This window comes from Eupeodes corollae, chromosome 1 (assembly GCF_945859685.1).
Source record: "Eupeodes corollae chromosome 1, idEupCoro1.1, whole genome shotgun sequence".
NCBI classification, from domain to species: Eukaryota; Metazoa; Arthropoda; class Insecta; order Diptera; family Syrphidae; genus Eupeodes; species Eupeodes corollae.
Window position 1 is genome coordinate 7,301,736 of NC_079147.1, and position 17,961 is coordinate 7,319,696.

At 33.1% G+C, this 17,961-nt stretch overlaps 2 protein-coding genes across 3 annotated transcripts in view; both read right to left on the minus strand.

Moving 5' to 3' along the window:
- Positions 1-280: 280 nt before the first annotated feature.
- Positions 281-2,284, minus strand: LOC129940454 (putative nuclease HARBI1). Its single transcript, XM_056048801.1, has 3 exons — positions 2,071-2,284; positions 1,569-2,010; positions 281-1,502 (listed from the first exon to the last, which is right to left on the minus strand). Exons 1-3 carry the CDS (start codon positions 2,190-2,192, stop codon positions 975-977), a joined length of 1,092 nt encoding a protein of 363 aa, XP_055904776.1. The 5' UTR covers positions 2,193-2,284; the 3' UTR covers positions 281-974.
- A 2,673-nt stretch (positions 2,285-4,957) lies between these two features.
- LOC129953688 (atlastin) overlaps positions 4,958-17,961 on the minus strand; it is a 32,789-nt gene continuing 19,785 nt past the window's right edge. For both annotated transcript variants that reach the window (XM_056067021.1, XM_056067022.1), the window contains exons 3-7: positions 11,223-11,999; positions 11,004-11,159; positions 10,652-10,932; positions 10,516-10,582; positions 4,958-5,847 (exon numbers count right to left, since the gene is read on the minus strand). In XM_056067021.1, coding sequence (XP_055922996.1) covers positions 5,722-5,847; positions 10,516-10,582; positions 10,652-10,932; positions 11,004-11,159; positions 11,223-11,999 — 1,407 coding nt within the window. In that variant the 3' untranslated portion in view covers positions 4,958-5,721. The remainder of the gene's footprint in view (positions 5,848-10,515; positions 10,583-10,651; positions 10,933-11,003; positions 11,160-11,222; positions 12,000-17,961) is intronic.

Sequence of the window (17,961 nt, forward strand, 5' to 3'; positions counted from 1 at the left end):
CTTTGAACCTAAGGTGACATAGGGTTTTCATATTGAGATAATGTTAGTTGTTAACCGTTAAAAAAAACGAACACAAAGTGATACAGGAAAGCTTTATTGAAGAGAATAGGGTACATTCGTTTTGTGGCTTAATTGTATGACCACGACTGTATGCAGTGCGGTTCACATGGTTAGCCACACTATTTTTTTCCTCAATAAATTGTAGTTTTTCTGTTTGCTTTTCTCATGAACTACCAAACAATGCATTTATTTGAAAGGTTATTAAATTCTCTTGGAAATTTCTGCAATGGACACCAAAGAAGTAGTCACGGCCGTGCAGGTTGGAGAAGTGATTGCAGCGTCAACAAATCCAAATCGGAAAAATAAGGCAACATTTAAGGACACAAATGAAAAAGAAAGAATGGCTCTGTTGGAAAAGCAAACGTCGGCGCAGGAAAAATTTAATTACAACATGAGTAATTTAATGAGCAATATCGACACAAACTTACAAAGCATGAAATCATCCATTCAAAACACTGAATATTATGCCAAAAAAACTTACAATTTAAAAAAAGAAAAACAAAGTGAATTACTTAAAATTAAAAAAGAAAAGTTGCAGCTATATAAAGAAAATATTAAAAATAAAGAAAACGATAGAAAAACCAAATTAAAATTAAAAAAACAACTTTTGGAAATTGAGCAAGCAAAGCATAATGTTATGAATTCCTATGTGCCAGTTTAATTATGTTTTAAATGCTAAAACAAGTGAACTTTTGTGATTTCAGTTAAGTTAGTTATAATGGATATTTATTTATTTTTTTTACTTTTGAGCAATGTATGAACTCTCAGTGCTTTTTTTATGTTACGTTTTCATGTTATGTTTTTATTAAGCTTTTGTAATATGTATCTTGTTTTGTTATACATAAATTGTTTTTTAAAACGAACAATAAAATGATAAAACAAAAGATTTTTGATTTTGTGATGCATTTTTTTATTTATTCGGTTTGCATGAATCTTGCTATTGAATCCCTTATCCGACTGCCTTCAGTGAACATTGCAGAATCATCTAACATATCATGGTTTCCAAGAACATTTTCGGATTCCTCTTCGATAGCTTCAGGATTTTCCAATCTATACTTTACACAAATGTTATGAAGGGCTGCACATACGTTAAATATTTTGGTTGCTTTTTTTGCTGGGTAATGTAGTTCTCGCGCTTGCAAAAGACACCTAAATCTACATTTCAGAACACCAATAGTGCGTTCGATAATATTTCGACCGTGTGCATGTTTTTTATTGAAGTTTGCTTGCAAGGAACTCTCTTCAACGTTCCTATATGGTGTAATTAAGTATGGTGAAAGAGGATATCCCCCGTCACCAAGAATTCGAAAGTTGGTTCTTCCTTTACGATACGAAGCTTCTAACTTTACCTTTAGCTGTGACATATTCCAAACGCTAGCATCATGTGAGGACCCTGGATGTTTTGCATTTACACACCTGATGTACATTAAGTGATCACAAACCTTACAAAAAAAAAAAACAAATACCTAAATAATAATCGTCTATTGCCTAGTAAAAAAAAAACTCACAAGCATCGCATTTATACTATAATAGCCCTTTCTATTGTAATACACATGCTGAAGGTCCTTATTGGGTCCAATTATTTTTATGTGCGTACCATCGATAGCCCCAACCACATTTGGAATTCTACTTTTTTCGAAGAAGTATATTTTTGCCCGACGTTCTTCTTCCTGGGTATAGTTAAATTGAATCCCTTTCGGACAAATGTGTCTTTCCAAAATACTTAGCAGTTCACTAAGAATGACAGACACCGTTGGTTGTGCCATACCAATATTAAAGTCATTCCCAACGCTCAATTGGTAGCTTCCTTGAGCAAAGAATTTTAAAACAGCTGCTAGCTTGAGTATATTTGGGATGGATTGTTGACTTTTTATTGGTTTAAGTTTATCGTCAATATCGGTCAATACATCTAGGAAGGCTTGTTTCGAAAGTCGGAAATTTTGTATGAATCTGGAAACGAATCACAGTAAGTACCTAGAGTAAAAATGGAAAACCTTATTGCCTACATACATATTTTCGTCCAAATCCATTGGGTTTGAAGCATCTCGTAATGCCCTGCGTATCTTGGCGTGCGTGATAACACTTCTTTCCTCATCATAGTTGCCTTCAAAGAACAATTCTACCGAAGACATCGTTTTAAAATGTTTGTTGCCAATACAAAAAATACCTAACAATTTATAAGCTGTATATAAATAAAAACTATTTACAGGCTGCGATAATTTGATACATTAGGCATGTTCCACAAACTGAACGCTCAATATCAGATTCCGCGTGTTATTAATCTGAAGTTTGAAAATGAAAAAAAATTATTAAAACTTTTATAAATCGTATTTAAATTACAATTCTTTACCATTAACGAATGTTTGATACATTTGTCAACGAAGATTTTGTAGCTGATAGAATATTTGATGGGTATCAATATGTTTGATAGCCGTAATACCGATTTTATCAATAACGCTATTCACAATAGATCTTTTAATTCACTATTTATCAAAAATATTGATAATTGATCACCATAATACCGATTCATTAATTTTGTTGATAATTATCAACTATTATCAAATATCTTGTTGATATTTGGTAACCATAATAGGGCTGTAAATTCAAGAATAATGAGAGACACCTAACTGTTATTTTGATCTCTTTCTTCCCACAAGTTCAAAAAAAGCTCAAATAAATCGGTTCACTTGGTTAGACGCACGTATTTATTCAGTTATTTTCTTAATGCTGGGTAATGCAAATTAAATTTGGTTAATAAGTGTACGTTTTAAAAATTTTTCGAGTATTTAAAGTGAAAATGGGTAAAAAAATGTTGACGTGGCGGAAAAAGGAAAACTTGAGGCCTACCACTCAGAAGGGTATTCTATGCGGAAAATTGCCAGCAAAATAGGACGAAGTGATAAAGCAGTTCGAAATTTTTTATCAAACCCTGCTACTTACGAAAAAAAAGAAGGAAAAAACAGCCTTAACACCGAACGAGAAGCGAAAAATAATAAGAATTGCCTCAAATTTAGCACACTCCACAATTATAATCAGACAATTAGCGGGGGTAAGTGCCAGCAACGCAACGGTTCGTCGAGCTATTTTAAGTGCTCCACACTTGAAATTTAAAAAGCTAAAAAAACCACCACTAAACGCTGCAAGAAAGGAACTTCGGTTAGAATTCGCGCGTCTTCACATGACATGGGATACTCATACTCACCTGATCTAAACATTATAGAAAACGTTTTGGGATGGCTGACCCGTCAAATTTATGAAGGAGCCAAACAGTATGAAAGCCTTGAGGAGCTTATTGCCGCGATAAAAGATGCCTGGTCTAAGATTTCATTAAATTATTTAAAAAAGTTATATGAATCTCTTAAAAGTAGAACTTTTGATGTCATTTCAAGTCGTAGAGGTTCTACAAAGTACTGAAACTGTAAAAAATAATATAATAATAATAAAAACGCAAAAAACTAATTTAGAAATCGATCAACTTCTTTTTTTCTCAAACTTTTAACAGGTGCGTCTAACCAAGTAAACCGATTTATTTGAGCTGTTTTTAAACTTGTGGAAATAAAGAAATCAAAATAACCGTTAGGTGTCTCTCACTATTATCACTACAATTTATTGAGAAAAAAAATAGTGCGGCTAACCATGTTCACCGCACTGGATCTTCTACGTATTTGGTTTTATTTAGTTTAAAAACAAAAAAAATATTTAAAGTTCTCAAAACACGAATGTTTTTTATTTTATGTATTTGCATTTGTCATTAATATATGTATGTTATTAATGTAGCTAGCTTTGTGGTCTAATTTTGCATTTACAAAGCTTTTAACTACGTAGTCACTAGCTTTATGAACGCGTCGTTTTACATCATAGCGTGAACACCCTTTCTTTTTTATTAATATGATCAATTGAAAGCATTGATTCAACTGTAATACTCGCGCTTCTTGGAATGCTCATCAGTATACTCTCGAGCCCAACTGTCAAATACAGAGATTCGTTCTTTAGCCGTACTACGTGAATGTGGAATGCATTACCACACTCTGTCTTTCCTAGTCATTGCAAAATTCAGGAATTCAGAATTCAGAAAACAAACGTGCACTGACATCTCCTTTCAAACCCTTTTCCTGGTGCTCACACTATGCCTCTGCATGATAAGGGTAGTAATATTCCCTTGAGTGAGCCTCTTATTATTTTTCAAAAGTTGTGTTCGTACAAAAGTTTTGAACGTTCATTCACACGATAAAGTTATGACTTATGAAATAAAAAAGGCAGCTTAATCAATTTTTGAGAATGTTTTCTTCATTTTATTTTATTGTATAACTTCAAAAAAAAAAATTGATAAAAATGAAAAGAAAATTTTAGAATCTTCTTTCTTTTATTAATATATATTTTTAATAATCGAAGCAATCACAAGCAAACAAATTCGACATTCAGTTGTTTTATATAAAAAAAGTACATAGAACGTTCTTATCAACGCGGAAAACCCAAACCTTAATAAAATGTATACAAAAAATATGTACGTATGAATGTAGGTAAAAAGAAAAACAAAATGGGAAGATTATTGACACTTAGAGAATGTTATCACTTTCTAATTTAAATTAAATATTTGTTTTAAACAAATTAAATATTTTCTTCTTCATTCTTGCATTAGCTTTCTGAGAATTTTTTTTTTAAAACAAAACAAAAACGTAATATTTAACGTTACCGGAAAATAGAAACAAATGAGACCAAAATGACAGACCTTACCCGGGCGAGATATGTGAGAACGTATTTATGTATCTACTTAAAAAATGAATTCGAGACCAAGGACCTTTGACTTTAAGATCCAGCCTCGCTTTTTTCGTTTTTCATGTTTCCTTAAATTGTTTATCTATGAAAATATAGAACAGAAAATTTCACACCATTAATGTACGTTTTACAATAATATTTTCATTTTCATTTTTCATTTTTGTTCCTTTCAATGGATATTCTTTTGTTTTACAAAAAATTCATATACATATATTTTTTTTTAATAAAAAAAACTTCACAGTTTAATAATAACAAGAAATGGAAATATTTTAAAAGATTTTCAATTATTGTTAAATATATTCTTTTGTTTTTCTAATTTAAGGCTAATATTGTTTGTTTAAAAAAAAGTGAACCAATAAGAATTAGAATTAGCAGCCGATTATTTGTATACGTGGATGGAGGAGAGCATACATCACAACACGAGCAAACCGTTTCTCATTTCAAACTTAATTCAGTGTTTATTAATTAATTTTATTTAGTTAATTATTTTTATTTTTTTAACGGTGGGCTCTTTTTGTTTTGTCTTCTCTTGGCCTTGCGAGTCGAAGCTGCAGAACTGATGGTGTTGTTATTGTTGTTGTTGTTGTTTGCTGTTGAAGCAAATTGGGTAGCAGCAGGAGGCGCTGAAATGTTTTGTGGAGAATTTCGCTGAAATAATCCAAAGAAACCCCACGTGGATGTTGATGATTCTACTTGTGGAGCTTTGCTGCAGTTGTTGTTGTTGTTGCTCTTGTTGTTGTTTATATGATTATTGCTTAATTTAACTTGTGATTTCGTTACGAGCTGCTGAGACGACGACGATGGCTGCTGATTGGGTTTTCTAATCGGTTGTTGCGGCTGTTGGTTTTGTGATTGTATTGCTTTTTGCCTTGGATAGGCGTATTCTCATGACTTCTTCACCTTGCCGTTTATTGATCCAGTTGATCGGCCACCAACAGCTGCTTCAGCAGCATGCGTAGCCACATGTTGAATACCCTTTTCCATGCATCCCTGGTAGACTGGCTTCATAAACTGTTAAAGAAAGAGTTTTAATATTTGAAGTTTAAAAAATTTGTTAAAATTATATCCAAGCTCATAAAATGGAATTAAAAACAAACAAGAAATACACGACTGGATTTTATGAACATCTTTTATATAAGGGCCGGTTATAGCTATCAGAAAAAATTCGTTGCAGATTATTTCTAGCAAAAGATTAATGCGATAAGAAGAAGCAATGCATTTAAAGTTGTATTTAATTTATAAATCCATTTTAATTTTTTAAATGATGATATTTCAATTTACTGAACAGCTGACTGCCAAAAGCCAAAACAAATTCCAATTCGGTTTACTGTTGGTGTACCAATTTTTGTACCAATGTGTACTGTTCCGATCACATCGTTAAAAAATTTACTGATGAAAGCAACAGTAAGCAAATTGTCTGAGGCGCGAAGCTCGATGTTATGACCGAAAGAAAACAACATTTAATGACGTTAATTTCATTTTTTTCCTATTTCAAATTTTACAGAGAGCTATAACCGGCCCATAACTTAAAGAGCTAAGAAAAATTGAAATTCAAATATCGTTGGGCTATTTTTTAGATTTTACCGATTTTCTTGAATGTAAAAGCGTAGTTAGCAATTATGTATATAAGAATTAAAAATTACTTTTAAGATGAAATGATATTTTAAAAGTACGAGAGTTTTAGGTTGTATCAAATTTAAGCTTTTTAGCGTATTTGAATACATAACTGATTGTTCACAAGCGCCATTCATGGGTAGTGACAAGGTTAATTACTCTTTAAGTATTAATGGCTACACGACTTATTCCACATTGGTTTATTAAAAGAATAGGGCGACCTAGTTATACAGTGTTCAAGAATTCAATAGTAAAAAACTACTAAGATGTGAATATAATGATTATTCTTCAGTCTACAAGTCATATGAAATTTTAATGAAATAAAAGTACAACAAAACGGGTTCTGTTTAGCGTAAATAAAAAAAAAAGAGATTTTGAAAAAATGTTTTTACAAAACACACAAACTTAACTTTTAAAATGTTATGTATTTATAGTTGCCATTCTCAACTCAAGAATTTATTAACTTTAGATTTTTCTGAACTTACAAAAACAACTTAGACTTTATTTCAGATCTTCTGTTTGTTTCTTAACTAAAATGTTTTTTGAATTATTTCCGGAAGAAAATATTTTTTTAAAACATATTCCATCAGTTGTGTTATTGGGAATAAAAGGGCAGTGTACAGTGCTTTCACGTATAAGTTTTGATCAATAAGTCGACCGCCTTTGGCATTATTAGAGCATTTTTGAGAGCAACGTTTCGGCCAACGCAACGTGGGTGTTTTTTTTTACTGAAATTGAAGACATGGTTTTAGGCGACCTGTAGTTTAGGCTGAATTTCGTACGCACTAAATTTATCTCTAAATCTTGTTAACAGACATCTTGGCGTTTTTAATTGGCCTCCTCAGAACTTCATATTGACATATTTGTACTTCTTTTTAGTGGGGAGCCCTGAATGGCCCATGTTAAACAATTTCTTAGTTCACACATATTTGGACACTTACTGTTTTTGCCCTGCAGTAACCATCTAAACGCAAATTTTAACCAAAGGCAGCTATTCAGTTCTTCAAGTTTCATACATTTTAAACTCTGGACATTACTTCACTAATATTTACCTTCAGATCATGCAAAAACTAGAAAATTTCTTTTGTAAAAAACATTGCATTTAATTGTGCAGATAATAAATACATTTCCGAGTAATAAAGTTTAGCTTTTAATTGAACGGAAAAACATTGGGCAGGTTTAGACGACATAAGGGACTTGAAAGTTAGGCAAGTTTCTAGTATCTGAGTGGCCAGCTGCCAAAAAATTACCTTCCAATCAAGGCAACTTTAATGGAAAGTCGACTGGAAAGTTACTCAAGAAAAATCTCCCTAACGTTTAAGTCAAGTCTACTTCTATCAAAATGACAGTTGGACATGTTTTTTCATTAAACTGAAAGCTGAATTTTATTACTTTATGATTTATTTATTTTCTGCATTTCCCTTGTCAATTTAAAAAAGAAATAAGTAATGTTTCTTTACAATACAAAAGACAAATCGTAATGGACTTGTTTGAGGAGTGTTTTGTAGAAAACAATGTGTTTGGTAGTTCTTGTACTATGAACTTAAAGTAGAGGTTTGTGAAGTAAAGTTCTGAATTTGAAATTCATGACACTTGTAAAACTAACTAGTTGCCTTATTCAAAACTTACGTTCAAAGAATGAAGTTGACTGCAAGTGAAGTCCCTTATGTTGTCTGAACTTGCCCATTATCAGCTGTCATTTTGATATATAAGTGGACTTGACTTAGGGAGATTTTTCTTGACTTACTTTCCAGTCAACATTATAATAAAATTGACTTAATTCCAAAGCAATTTTTTGACAGTTACAGATACTACTAACTTGCTTTACGTTCAAGTCTATTATGTGTTTGAGCATGTCTAACATATAAAGTAGTTTCTTGATCCACGTCAAAATGACACCAAAGGAATGCAAACTTTTTTTGTTTTGTTACATAGCCAGTACAATAAATCAGTAAGAGAAATTGCAAATATTCTTCCAGTCCATTACATAATTTCATGACATAAAAACTAAAATAGTATTCTTGATGTTTGCAGAAAAGTAAAAGGAAAGAAGTTGGAGAACCTACTTTCTAGGCTAGTCGAGTAAAATCGCTTCTTACCTTGGGAATCTCTCAAAGATTTTTTTTAAAGAGACCATGAGTAAAGAAGTCAGCAACGAAACCATTAGAAGAAGAAGCTTCAGTATCGCTTATAATAAGCTATATATCAGTGTAAAAATAAGGTGCAACTACATTTGTTTGCATTGTTAGTTAACCATTAGAATAAATAAATTATGTTTTGTTCACGGACGATAGCAAGTTTAACATTAAAGACTCATATGGAAGAATGTATGTATGTTTGGCGGAAAGCAAATAAAGAATTTTCTCATAATCATACTCGAACTACTGTAAGGACGGTGGTCGCTCATGTTTTGAGGATGTGTTGGAAGTTTTGGTGTTCGGAACTAACATTTTGTCGAAGGCAATACGTAACAAGAGGTTAAGATCAATATTTTAAAACCACGTTTGGGGTCTAGTGTCAGTGAGCTCATAATACAAGACAATTTCATTTTCTATCAGAACAATCACCAAAAATACACATCTTTTACAGCAAGGTCGTGGTTTGTGTAAAACTGCCCTAAAGTGCTTAAAACCAAAAATAAAATAAAATACAATCGAGCATATTTGGGATGAACTGAGAAATCGTGTTGATCAAAAGAACTTCAGAAAAATTGAGGACCTTGGAGAATTGCAGAAAGCAAGACTTAAAATATTCTTAAACGTTTCCCTCCAATACCTCGATGCTTTGAGGATGCCAATAAATGGGAATGATACGCAATTAAGTATTAAATATTAAGTGCTATAACTAATAAAGGGTAATTTTTTAGTTATTATCTTTTTGTCAAAACTAGTTTAAACACCTGGCGCATTCACTGTCAAACATCTTCAGTTTGGTCTGTAATTAAACCATGAATCGTCTTGCAAACGAACAAGGCTTGCAAATTACTGATTCGTTTTAACAAAATACGAGCTTTGTTAAAAAAGTTCATCGCGCGCTTTTTCCATTTTATGGTCAGTTTAATTGACCCACTGAAGCGGATATTCGGGCTATTGTGAATAATTTTCACACAAAATTTATATTGTTGGACATTAAACCACATACACGCTTACGTAGAGTGCAAACTGAAGAAAATATCGCAGCTGTATCGGACAGTGTTAATGGTGGCCATCAATTATCGATTTGTCAGCGTTCGCAGCAATTGGACCTCTGTTACTTAACTTACTGCAACGTAAAATTTTTGGTGATTGGACTAACCGAAAATTGTGTTCACCGACGAAGACGAAGCAGAATTTTTGATTTTGGAGTGAATATCACCCAGAAGGATTGCAAGAGCTACCAATGCATCTCGAAAGGTCACAGTTTGGTGCGGTTTATGGGCTGGTGGCATCATTGGACCGTACTTCTTCAAAGATTATGCAGTCTAACGCCTTTAGACTATTTTTTGTGGGGCTATGTTAAAGCTCATGTTTATATAGACAAGCCCGCTTCAATAAACGCATTGAAAGACAACATTGAAGCATTTATTCGTGAGATACCGGCCGAAATGTTGGTAGGAGTATGCCTAAATTGGACTAAGCGGATGGATCATTTAAGGCGCAGTCAAGATCAACATTTGCATGAAATAATCTTTAAACATTAAATTATATGGACCGTACTATCAATTTAAATGAAGATTTCATGCATTTTTCTGTATTTTATGCATTTTTTAAAACTGAAGATATTGACTCTAGAATTGATCAACTGCGTAGTTTGAATCAAGTTGAAAAAGAGCAAAGAAAAAGGCTCTTAATATAAACAGAATTCTGAGCTTCGTATTTCCTTCTTCCCTATTTGAATTGTGCGATAGAAAATAATTGAGAAATCAATTCTTAAAAAACTTATTCCTAATATTATAGAAATATAAAGAGTGCAACAAAAATTAAATACCTTATTTACTTTTCTTGTTACTTATTTGAGTCTTAAATTTTTCTGAGTTTCATTTTTCATATTTCATGTTCACATCTTCAAAAACAGTTAAACACTTACGTTATCCCATAAGAACGATGCAAATTCATCCAGCGTTAATCCGACTTCTGTAAATTCACCGCTATATCTATAAACAACAATTGCATAAAGTGTTAAAAAAATCATATGTACAAGGTTATTATTTTTATATACAAACCTAATATAAGCCCATAATGCAAGTGTAAGCAATGCAACACCCATTAGGAGGTTGCAGAAGTTAGCCAATGTATAAAGACCAACCAATCCAAATATTCCACTTAAAATGTACACTATTACAGCAATGGCGAAGTAAACGGCTGGCGTTCTTGCTGCTTTAAATATGTTCTTACTCTCGTTGTGCGATTTGAAATTATGAAATGTATCTTCTAAATCGGAATCAAGCTGTTCTCGGTATTTCTCGGAGAATTCTTCACCACCCATTTTTCTTTTGGCAGCAAACTAAATCAATAAATGAATCGATTCTAAAATTATAAGTTCTTAAGATGGAATTTATTGAAGTATCGACTTACGTGGAATAATGCTTTATCTTTAATTCTTAAATGTTCCGCATCTAAGTGACCTGTACTTAAGTATGGCCTTGTTCCGCCACAAACATCTTCCATCAGTTGAGAATAGAGCTCCTTCGCTGCTGCTACTGCTGTCAAATTATTTGCCTCTGCAGTTGCCTATAATTATATATTGAACATAAATGTTTCAAATTTAATTAAAAAATAGTTTATAATACTTACCACAAGCATACTCTTGGGTTCTGGCAACTCGTTCCCTTTGTAAATTGTCATATACGACTTAAAGTACTGAACCAAATCCCTTGCCCTGACCTTTTGGCCACTTATTTCTTTTGTTATAAGATTGTCTGGCGCCAACAGCATTGGCACAAGATTTCTCAAGGACTGTTTAAAATCTGGCGTTATGTCCTTGAGTCTGCCATCGAAGTTGGGATTTGTGGCTACGGTCAGACCAGGATGTGGCATCAAGAAACATGCAATTTCAGTGAAGCATGAACTGATGTGTCTACGTAGTGATTGCAGCTCTGGATGTTGTTTGTCTGACAATTCTAATCTCCGTTTCAGTATTTTATCCCCGCCCTCTGGCCCATATTCGGCTTCATATGGGAAACTCCAGTCACGCACCAGAAATTGCAATCGCTGGAAAGGCTTTTTACCAGAGTCGGCTAACGCCAAGCGGCCGTACTCTGTGAACAATTGCAAATGCTGTAGATCATCTTCTTGTATGTTTTGTGATAAATTGTAAATTTGCACAGACGAAACCATTGTGCTGAGGGCGAACACTGTGGCACAATCACGTACTGTACTCTGGCTGTCAAATGCACCCTGGGTGTCTAGCAAGATTATGGCGACTTTCTCTCCATTTGGATAGTCGTGTAAAAATATTTCCGACCACATAAGAATTCCGGTTGTATCACGTTCGGAGCCGCCACGCCATGAGAAACCCGATAGGGGTTCGTTCTCATCGCCAAGCCAATCTGTGACATCATGTTTAACATACTAAAAAGTAAAAAGAAGTTGAATAAGTAAATTATACGTGAAAAAAAAGTTATTGTTTGGTCTTTTCTTTGACGAAGAGTTTGGTTTAAGGTTCACTTTTAAGCTTATCTAAAAACAGAATACTGCTTTAAAGAAATATGAAATAGTGCGATTCTCATTGTTATATGTAAGACTTAAAGCCTTAACAATACGAGGAGGTGTTTGTGATTATCTGAAATAAAAATTCGTATTTAATTTAAAAGCAACCATTCTGATATTGTCGTTTCTAGCGAATATATTCAACACCGATTCCAAATGATTCGAGAGCGTTTTTGTGGTTATCAGACCCAAACAAAGTTTACAAATAGAAATAAAAGACCTGGCCAAAACTAGGAGTAAAATAAAGTGTATTTAAGGTGCTCTATGGGCATTTCTTTTAAAAAGTAATTTACTATGGTTAAAGAAAATTGAAAGTTTGCAATTAAAAAAACATAATAACTTGCATTGAAAGCATCGCAATTGCGTGATGCGTAGTGCATAGGTTGCGTCAATTACTTAGACAGGGTTCGATCCTCAAAAGGAAAGCTCTTTAATATTCATCTCGGAAAGTTCCTCAAAATATTTTAGGAATGCCCTATGGAAGCTAGAACCGGCCAGGGCAGGACATTTACAGAGAAAGTGAATAACAGTCAGGGATACCCCTATCGGTCAATGTCCGGTACATATGTATATGACCCTGGCTATAGCATGCCTGACTCTGCATAGAAGGTCGATTGAACGGTTTTTGTTATAGGTGGGCCATATTTTTCTGCATTTGTTGCAGTCCGTTAAGACAGTTTCAATTGCGGTTGGATTCTGTCAGAAAAATTGAGAAATATTTGCTCTTCATAGCTCCTAGAAGAATATTTACGCAAGTGGACAATGAGGGGCCGATTCTTGCCGGGCGAAACCATCAACCCGTGTATTTCCATCAACGCCGCTATGACCTAGAACTCAAATAAGAGGACACGGAGGTTGATGTTTAGGTGGATAGTTCATCCCGATATTGTTAGACCAGCTAAGAGGATATTGTGGCCTGGCTGTCAGCTTTGTTTCTATTTTAGCTCCACACTCCATATTTGATCCGTAAGTATAGATAGTGTAACTATGCCGTCCTCCCAATGCTTTCTGACAGGAAAGATGATTTTAAAATCTTTAATAAGATTCAAGTCAGGGGTGCAGTAACCCGTGTCCATTGCAAAAATATCCGCTGGAATCAGTTTATTAGTGTTGCCATGCCCATAGTTTGATTCTTTAAGCCTTAGCGCGCTGCACGATACTTATTATTTAATGTGTATGTCTACTGGCAGGAGCAAGGTCGGATGCAGACTTTTAATCAGAGGGGTCACATGCTGACATTAAGACGACTTTTAACTCTACGCTTAAAAATGTTCTTTAATGTTCTGTAAGGGAGGCTAACCTTAAATGTAAAGATTTCAAGGGCTAAAGTGACAACTTAAGTTATTAAATTAATCTCCAGCAAGGTATAGTCTAACTATTTAATTTAGTCCACTCTCTACATACAAAAGCATTCCAAGATTCCAACAATTTTCTAAATATGCCATATTTAAAACTGCTTTTTTTGCTTTCACGCAGAAATTTAAGAAATTGTTTTTAAACTTAGCTTTTAATTCAAAAAACGCTACAAAAACCCACATAAAGAAAAAGGATCCGATATCAAGAATTTTCTGGCTTGTTTCGACGTAGATTTTTCGGACTCAATTTTCGGGAGTGTATTATGACTGCTTACTCGTAGGTAAGGTAGGTAAGGTAAGTTATAAATTAACAAGTACTGGGACCACAAGATTCTGTCTGTTGATTTCAGTGACCCGAGTTATTTTCCTTAAGTCAGTAAGATATTCAGGAAAACGAATGACTTTTACATAATTAAAGATTCGAGGGAAACGGTGCAGGCAGTACGAGCTACTTTCCCCAACCATAACCTGAAAAACAGATCCTTAGTTCATCAGTTTTACCTTCAAAAAGGATGACTCCCTACATATGAAAGCATTCCAAGATTCCAACAGTTTTCTAAATATTCCATATTTAAGACCTAAAGCACAATACTTTAGAGGTTTACTGGTGCATTTCACGCAGAAATGTAAGAAGTTTTTTTTTTTTTTAGTTTTTTCGAACTCAATTTTCGGGAGTCTATTATTATTATCGCTATCATTCTGCTTACTCTTATTTTGAAATTGAATGAGTCAACAAACTTTAAAAATCGCAGAGAATTTGAGTATATAGGGGCATTTAAGTACATAATTTCTCTAAAAAATTAAAATAAAACTTATTAAGGCAAACAAATAAGTTGGGAAGAAACTTTTCTGTGGCATTCACAAATTTCACGTTTCAGAATCTCTTTCACTTAAGTTATCAAGAGATTCAAAGCTTTTATATTAATAGATTTAGAATGTGAATTGTGTTTTTCAAAAACGATTAGTTTAACAAAAGTATCACTTCTGCTGTATTTTGGAATTTTATGTTCTTGAAATTCGTGTTTATACATCTAAAGCAAATTCACTTCAAAAACTTTCCTAAAAGTTTTATTCAACAGAAAATCAATTTTAAATGAAATAACTTTTTTTTTAAACAGGGCACAAAACATTGAGTGTAGCTCGGGATGTGTGGCACGTTGCGCCCGTCCTCTTGAAATAAAATTTTGCCAATATCCTCCACTTAAATTTTTGTTAACAAATTTTCGAAAAATGGCCCAATTATGCCTCTGGAAATCCGCACCGAACAGAGACTCGTTTTGGGTGTATCGGCTTTTCAATGTATGCGTGCGGGTTTTTTGTGCCCCAAATGCGACAATTTTGCGTGTTTACATACCCGCCAAGATCAAAATGAGCTTCATCTGAAAAGATGATTTTTTTGGCAAAATCAGCATGTTCTCTAAGTCGATCACAGGCAATATTTCCCAGCGTTGTTCAAGAGTATACATAACCATATTCGTTCGACATGAGATAAGTACCTAGAACCTATATAATGCACGACTGGGTCGCTAGAACTTGCTAATTTCTTCAAAAAAGCATGTTTAAAAATATTTGCTATATTTTAAGATTTAAAGAAGTACATGAAAAGTATGTTTTTCTTAAAAATTTAATAGCCATTTTATTTCTCAAAAAAAACCTGGATTAACTTCATTTTTGTTTTCGAAAATCATTAGAGCGGGTCTTTTCAATTTTAATTTCTTTGGTATCCAGTTTTTAGTGCTTATAAATATACATTTAAAATTAAAATTTTGTTTAAAAATGTTCACCTCTTTCTGAGATATCAAGTTTTGCAAAAAAAAAAAATAATGACATTTTTGATCATTAAAAATCATCATCAATTTGACCACCGACCGTCAAGAACTTGCACTGAAGATTATTGAAATCGGTCGATTAGTTCTTGAGAAAACTAAGAAACAAAATAATGGTTTTATGATGAAAACCCTTCTGGAGCCAAAAAATGTTTCTCTTCTATAAAGGAGCCGAATTAAGAAAACAATAGACAAAGTTTTAAAAAAAATCTATCTGTTCATTATTTAAAAATTGGAATTTTCGCTTTTATGCCAACAAAATTGTATCGGGACTGCTGTTATTTTTCGTATTAAAAAAATAAAGAAAAAGGCCTTAAGTTAAACGGCTGAAAACCTCAATTTCAATCGGCACACTGGTTTAGTCTGTAGGGGTCAGGACAGACAGACAGACGCACGAAATCGTGGGACCCATTTTTTTGGGTGTCGTATAGAATCCCCACGGGACAATACCCCCAAACAAATTTAATCCATTTTTATAATATCCCCAGACGACAAATGGACAAAATCCCTAACTAAATAATTTATTTTACCAAAATCCCCACGAAATCTCCATATCCCCAGTATCCGTGCATATCTTCATTTCTGCATGCAGTTTTTAGAAAAACTCTCATGAAATTCACTTATTCTGATATTAATTTATGATAATTATAAACAGTTTCTAAACAAAAAATCGCTATGAAGGTATCCACTTCTAAGTCTGAATTTAATATTCATAGAGAATCATTGTATTTCTAGTACTTGCTTAGTGCTGACTAAGTGTTGTTTTGTAGTGCCGAGTTTTTCCTTTGTTTTGGAATAAAAATTGAAATGGTGATGTTATTGTTTTCAAATCTTAGGATTGCATTTCATGCAATAAAAATGAAATTTAATATACTCAATACAATCATGCGCATGATTCACTACTTGAACATAACTGTTTTGGGGATATTCACTTGGGGATTTTCGCACTGGGTATTCTCTCTTTGGGAATTTTTCGACTTTTCTATCGTCGTAATGTTATGTTTGATTCGATTTTTTTTAGATAAAACACTTAAATGTTCACATTAAATAAATAAGATGGAATTGAAGGCTAGTTTTAGAAATTTAAAAGCAACTTGATAAAAAATTGACGATCTCTTATTCATGGTTTCTTCTTCAAAACATGAATATTTGCTCTTTTTCTTAGAAACAAACATTGTAGTTGTTTTTGTAAGCAAACCACTGTTTGGTGAATGTCGTTTAATTACTAACAAATCTTTAGACGAAAACTTTACTTATACAACCCAACTAAATAAGCTTTATGTTCTCCAGGATCATCCATTGGTCAAAATTTGATGCATTTGTGATGTTTGTTTTAGGGCTGAATTTTTTGGCAACAAAGTTTAGGAAGTAAAATAAAAAAAAAATTGTATATAAAAAAATAAATAATTCAAAATTGAATAGGTCATCTCTTATCCATTATGACAAGGCCTATGCAAATAAATGCCTCCTCGTTTAAGGAATGGAACCAGATAGCTTCATCAAATTGCAGTAATCTATTCTTTTTGGAGTCCAATTTGAATCAATGGCACACCATGTTGAATGATCTGGTCACCAGAACTGATAAACATATCTTCAGTGAATATTTTTCAAAAACCTGAACAACATTATTAAGAAATGTTTATAGAAACCTCAACCACCAAGTAAGTGCACAGGCTAATTATTTCAGTAACGAGTTTTCTTCTGAGGTTATTAGTTACATATTTAGAGCCCGAGTCGAAATAATGAATATTGGCTCTAGGACGCATCGAACTGATCTTCCACAAATCTGTAGCCTTTGTAACACCGGGGAACCGGAGACATCACACACTTCTTTGCATCGTGTCCTCTGCTCCAAGAGATTCGACGGCTGTATTTCTTCCCCTAACTCGACTCTCTGAAATCCTTAATGGAGATTTTGGATGGTTGACTATCTATGAAAGTGCAATAGTTTTCCATAACTATTATTGCAATTGAAGGATCAAACAAAGTTTCCTAATTACTATTTTGTGTTTTAAATCATGTAAACATTGATTTTTTTTAATTTCAAAATCATCTCAAAATTGTTGAGTTCGCACTTTATGCTTTTTTTATATACAGTGAGTGTCATTAATATTCGGTTTTTATTCTTAAAAACACTATTTTTCTTTTTTTCGTAGTAAAAGTTCAATTTAGGTTTATTATCTGGTTATTTTATAAATTAGTATATTATTCCCTAAATATTTCGTTAAAAAAATGGTGCAATCGCTTAACTGCATTTAGATTATACGATAAACAACGCAAAAAGGACACATGTAAACGCTTCATTAATATTAGGTTTTTTGTTTTCTTTGCTGAGTTTGACATTTGCTCCGATTAACAGTTTGTCTATTCAAGAGTACCGTTAAAGTAAAATGTTGCCTAGACATTTGGATACATTTTTAAAACGATTTAGTGTAAGATCGTTTGGTTTTATTTAAAAAGTTAATCATTGAGCGCAAAGGTAAAAATGGAAGCCTTGAAAAAAGAAACCTTGTTATTTTTCACCATAATAAAGGTGAAACATACAAACAAAATTGCCGATATTTAAGACATACTGCCAAACACTGTCGGTGATATTGTGTGGAGGTATCAAAGAGAAGGAAGGATCGAACCAAAGAAGCAGAT

Excerpts from the sequence above, each read along its gene's own strand:
- LOC129940454 (XM_056048801.1), bottom strand. The coding sequence starts at position 2,192 with ATGTCTTCGGTAGAATTGTTCTTTGAAGGCAACTATGATGAGGAAAGA. Across the intron at positions 2,011-2,070 it reads ATGGATTTGGACGAAAATAT|ATTCATACAAAATTTCCGAC; the intron begins GTATGTAGGCAA and ends ATTCGTTTCCAG. Across the intron at positions 1,503-1,568 it reads ATAGTATAAATGCGATGCTT|GTTTGTGATCACTTAATGTA; the intron begins GTGAGTTTTTTT and ends TTTTTTTGTAAG.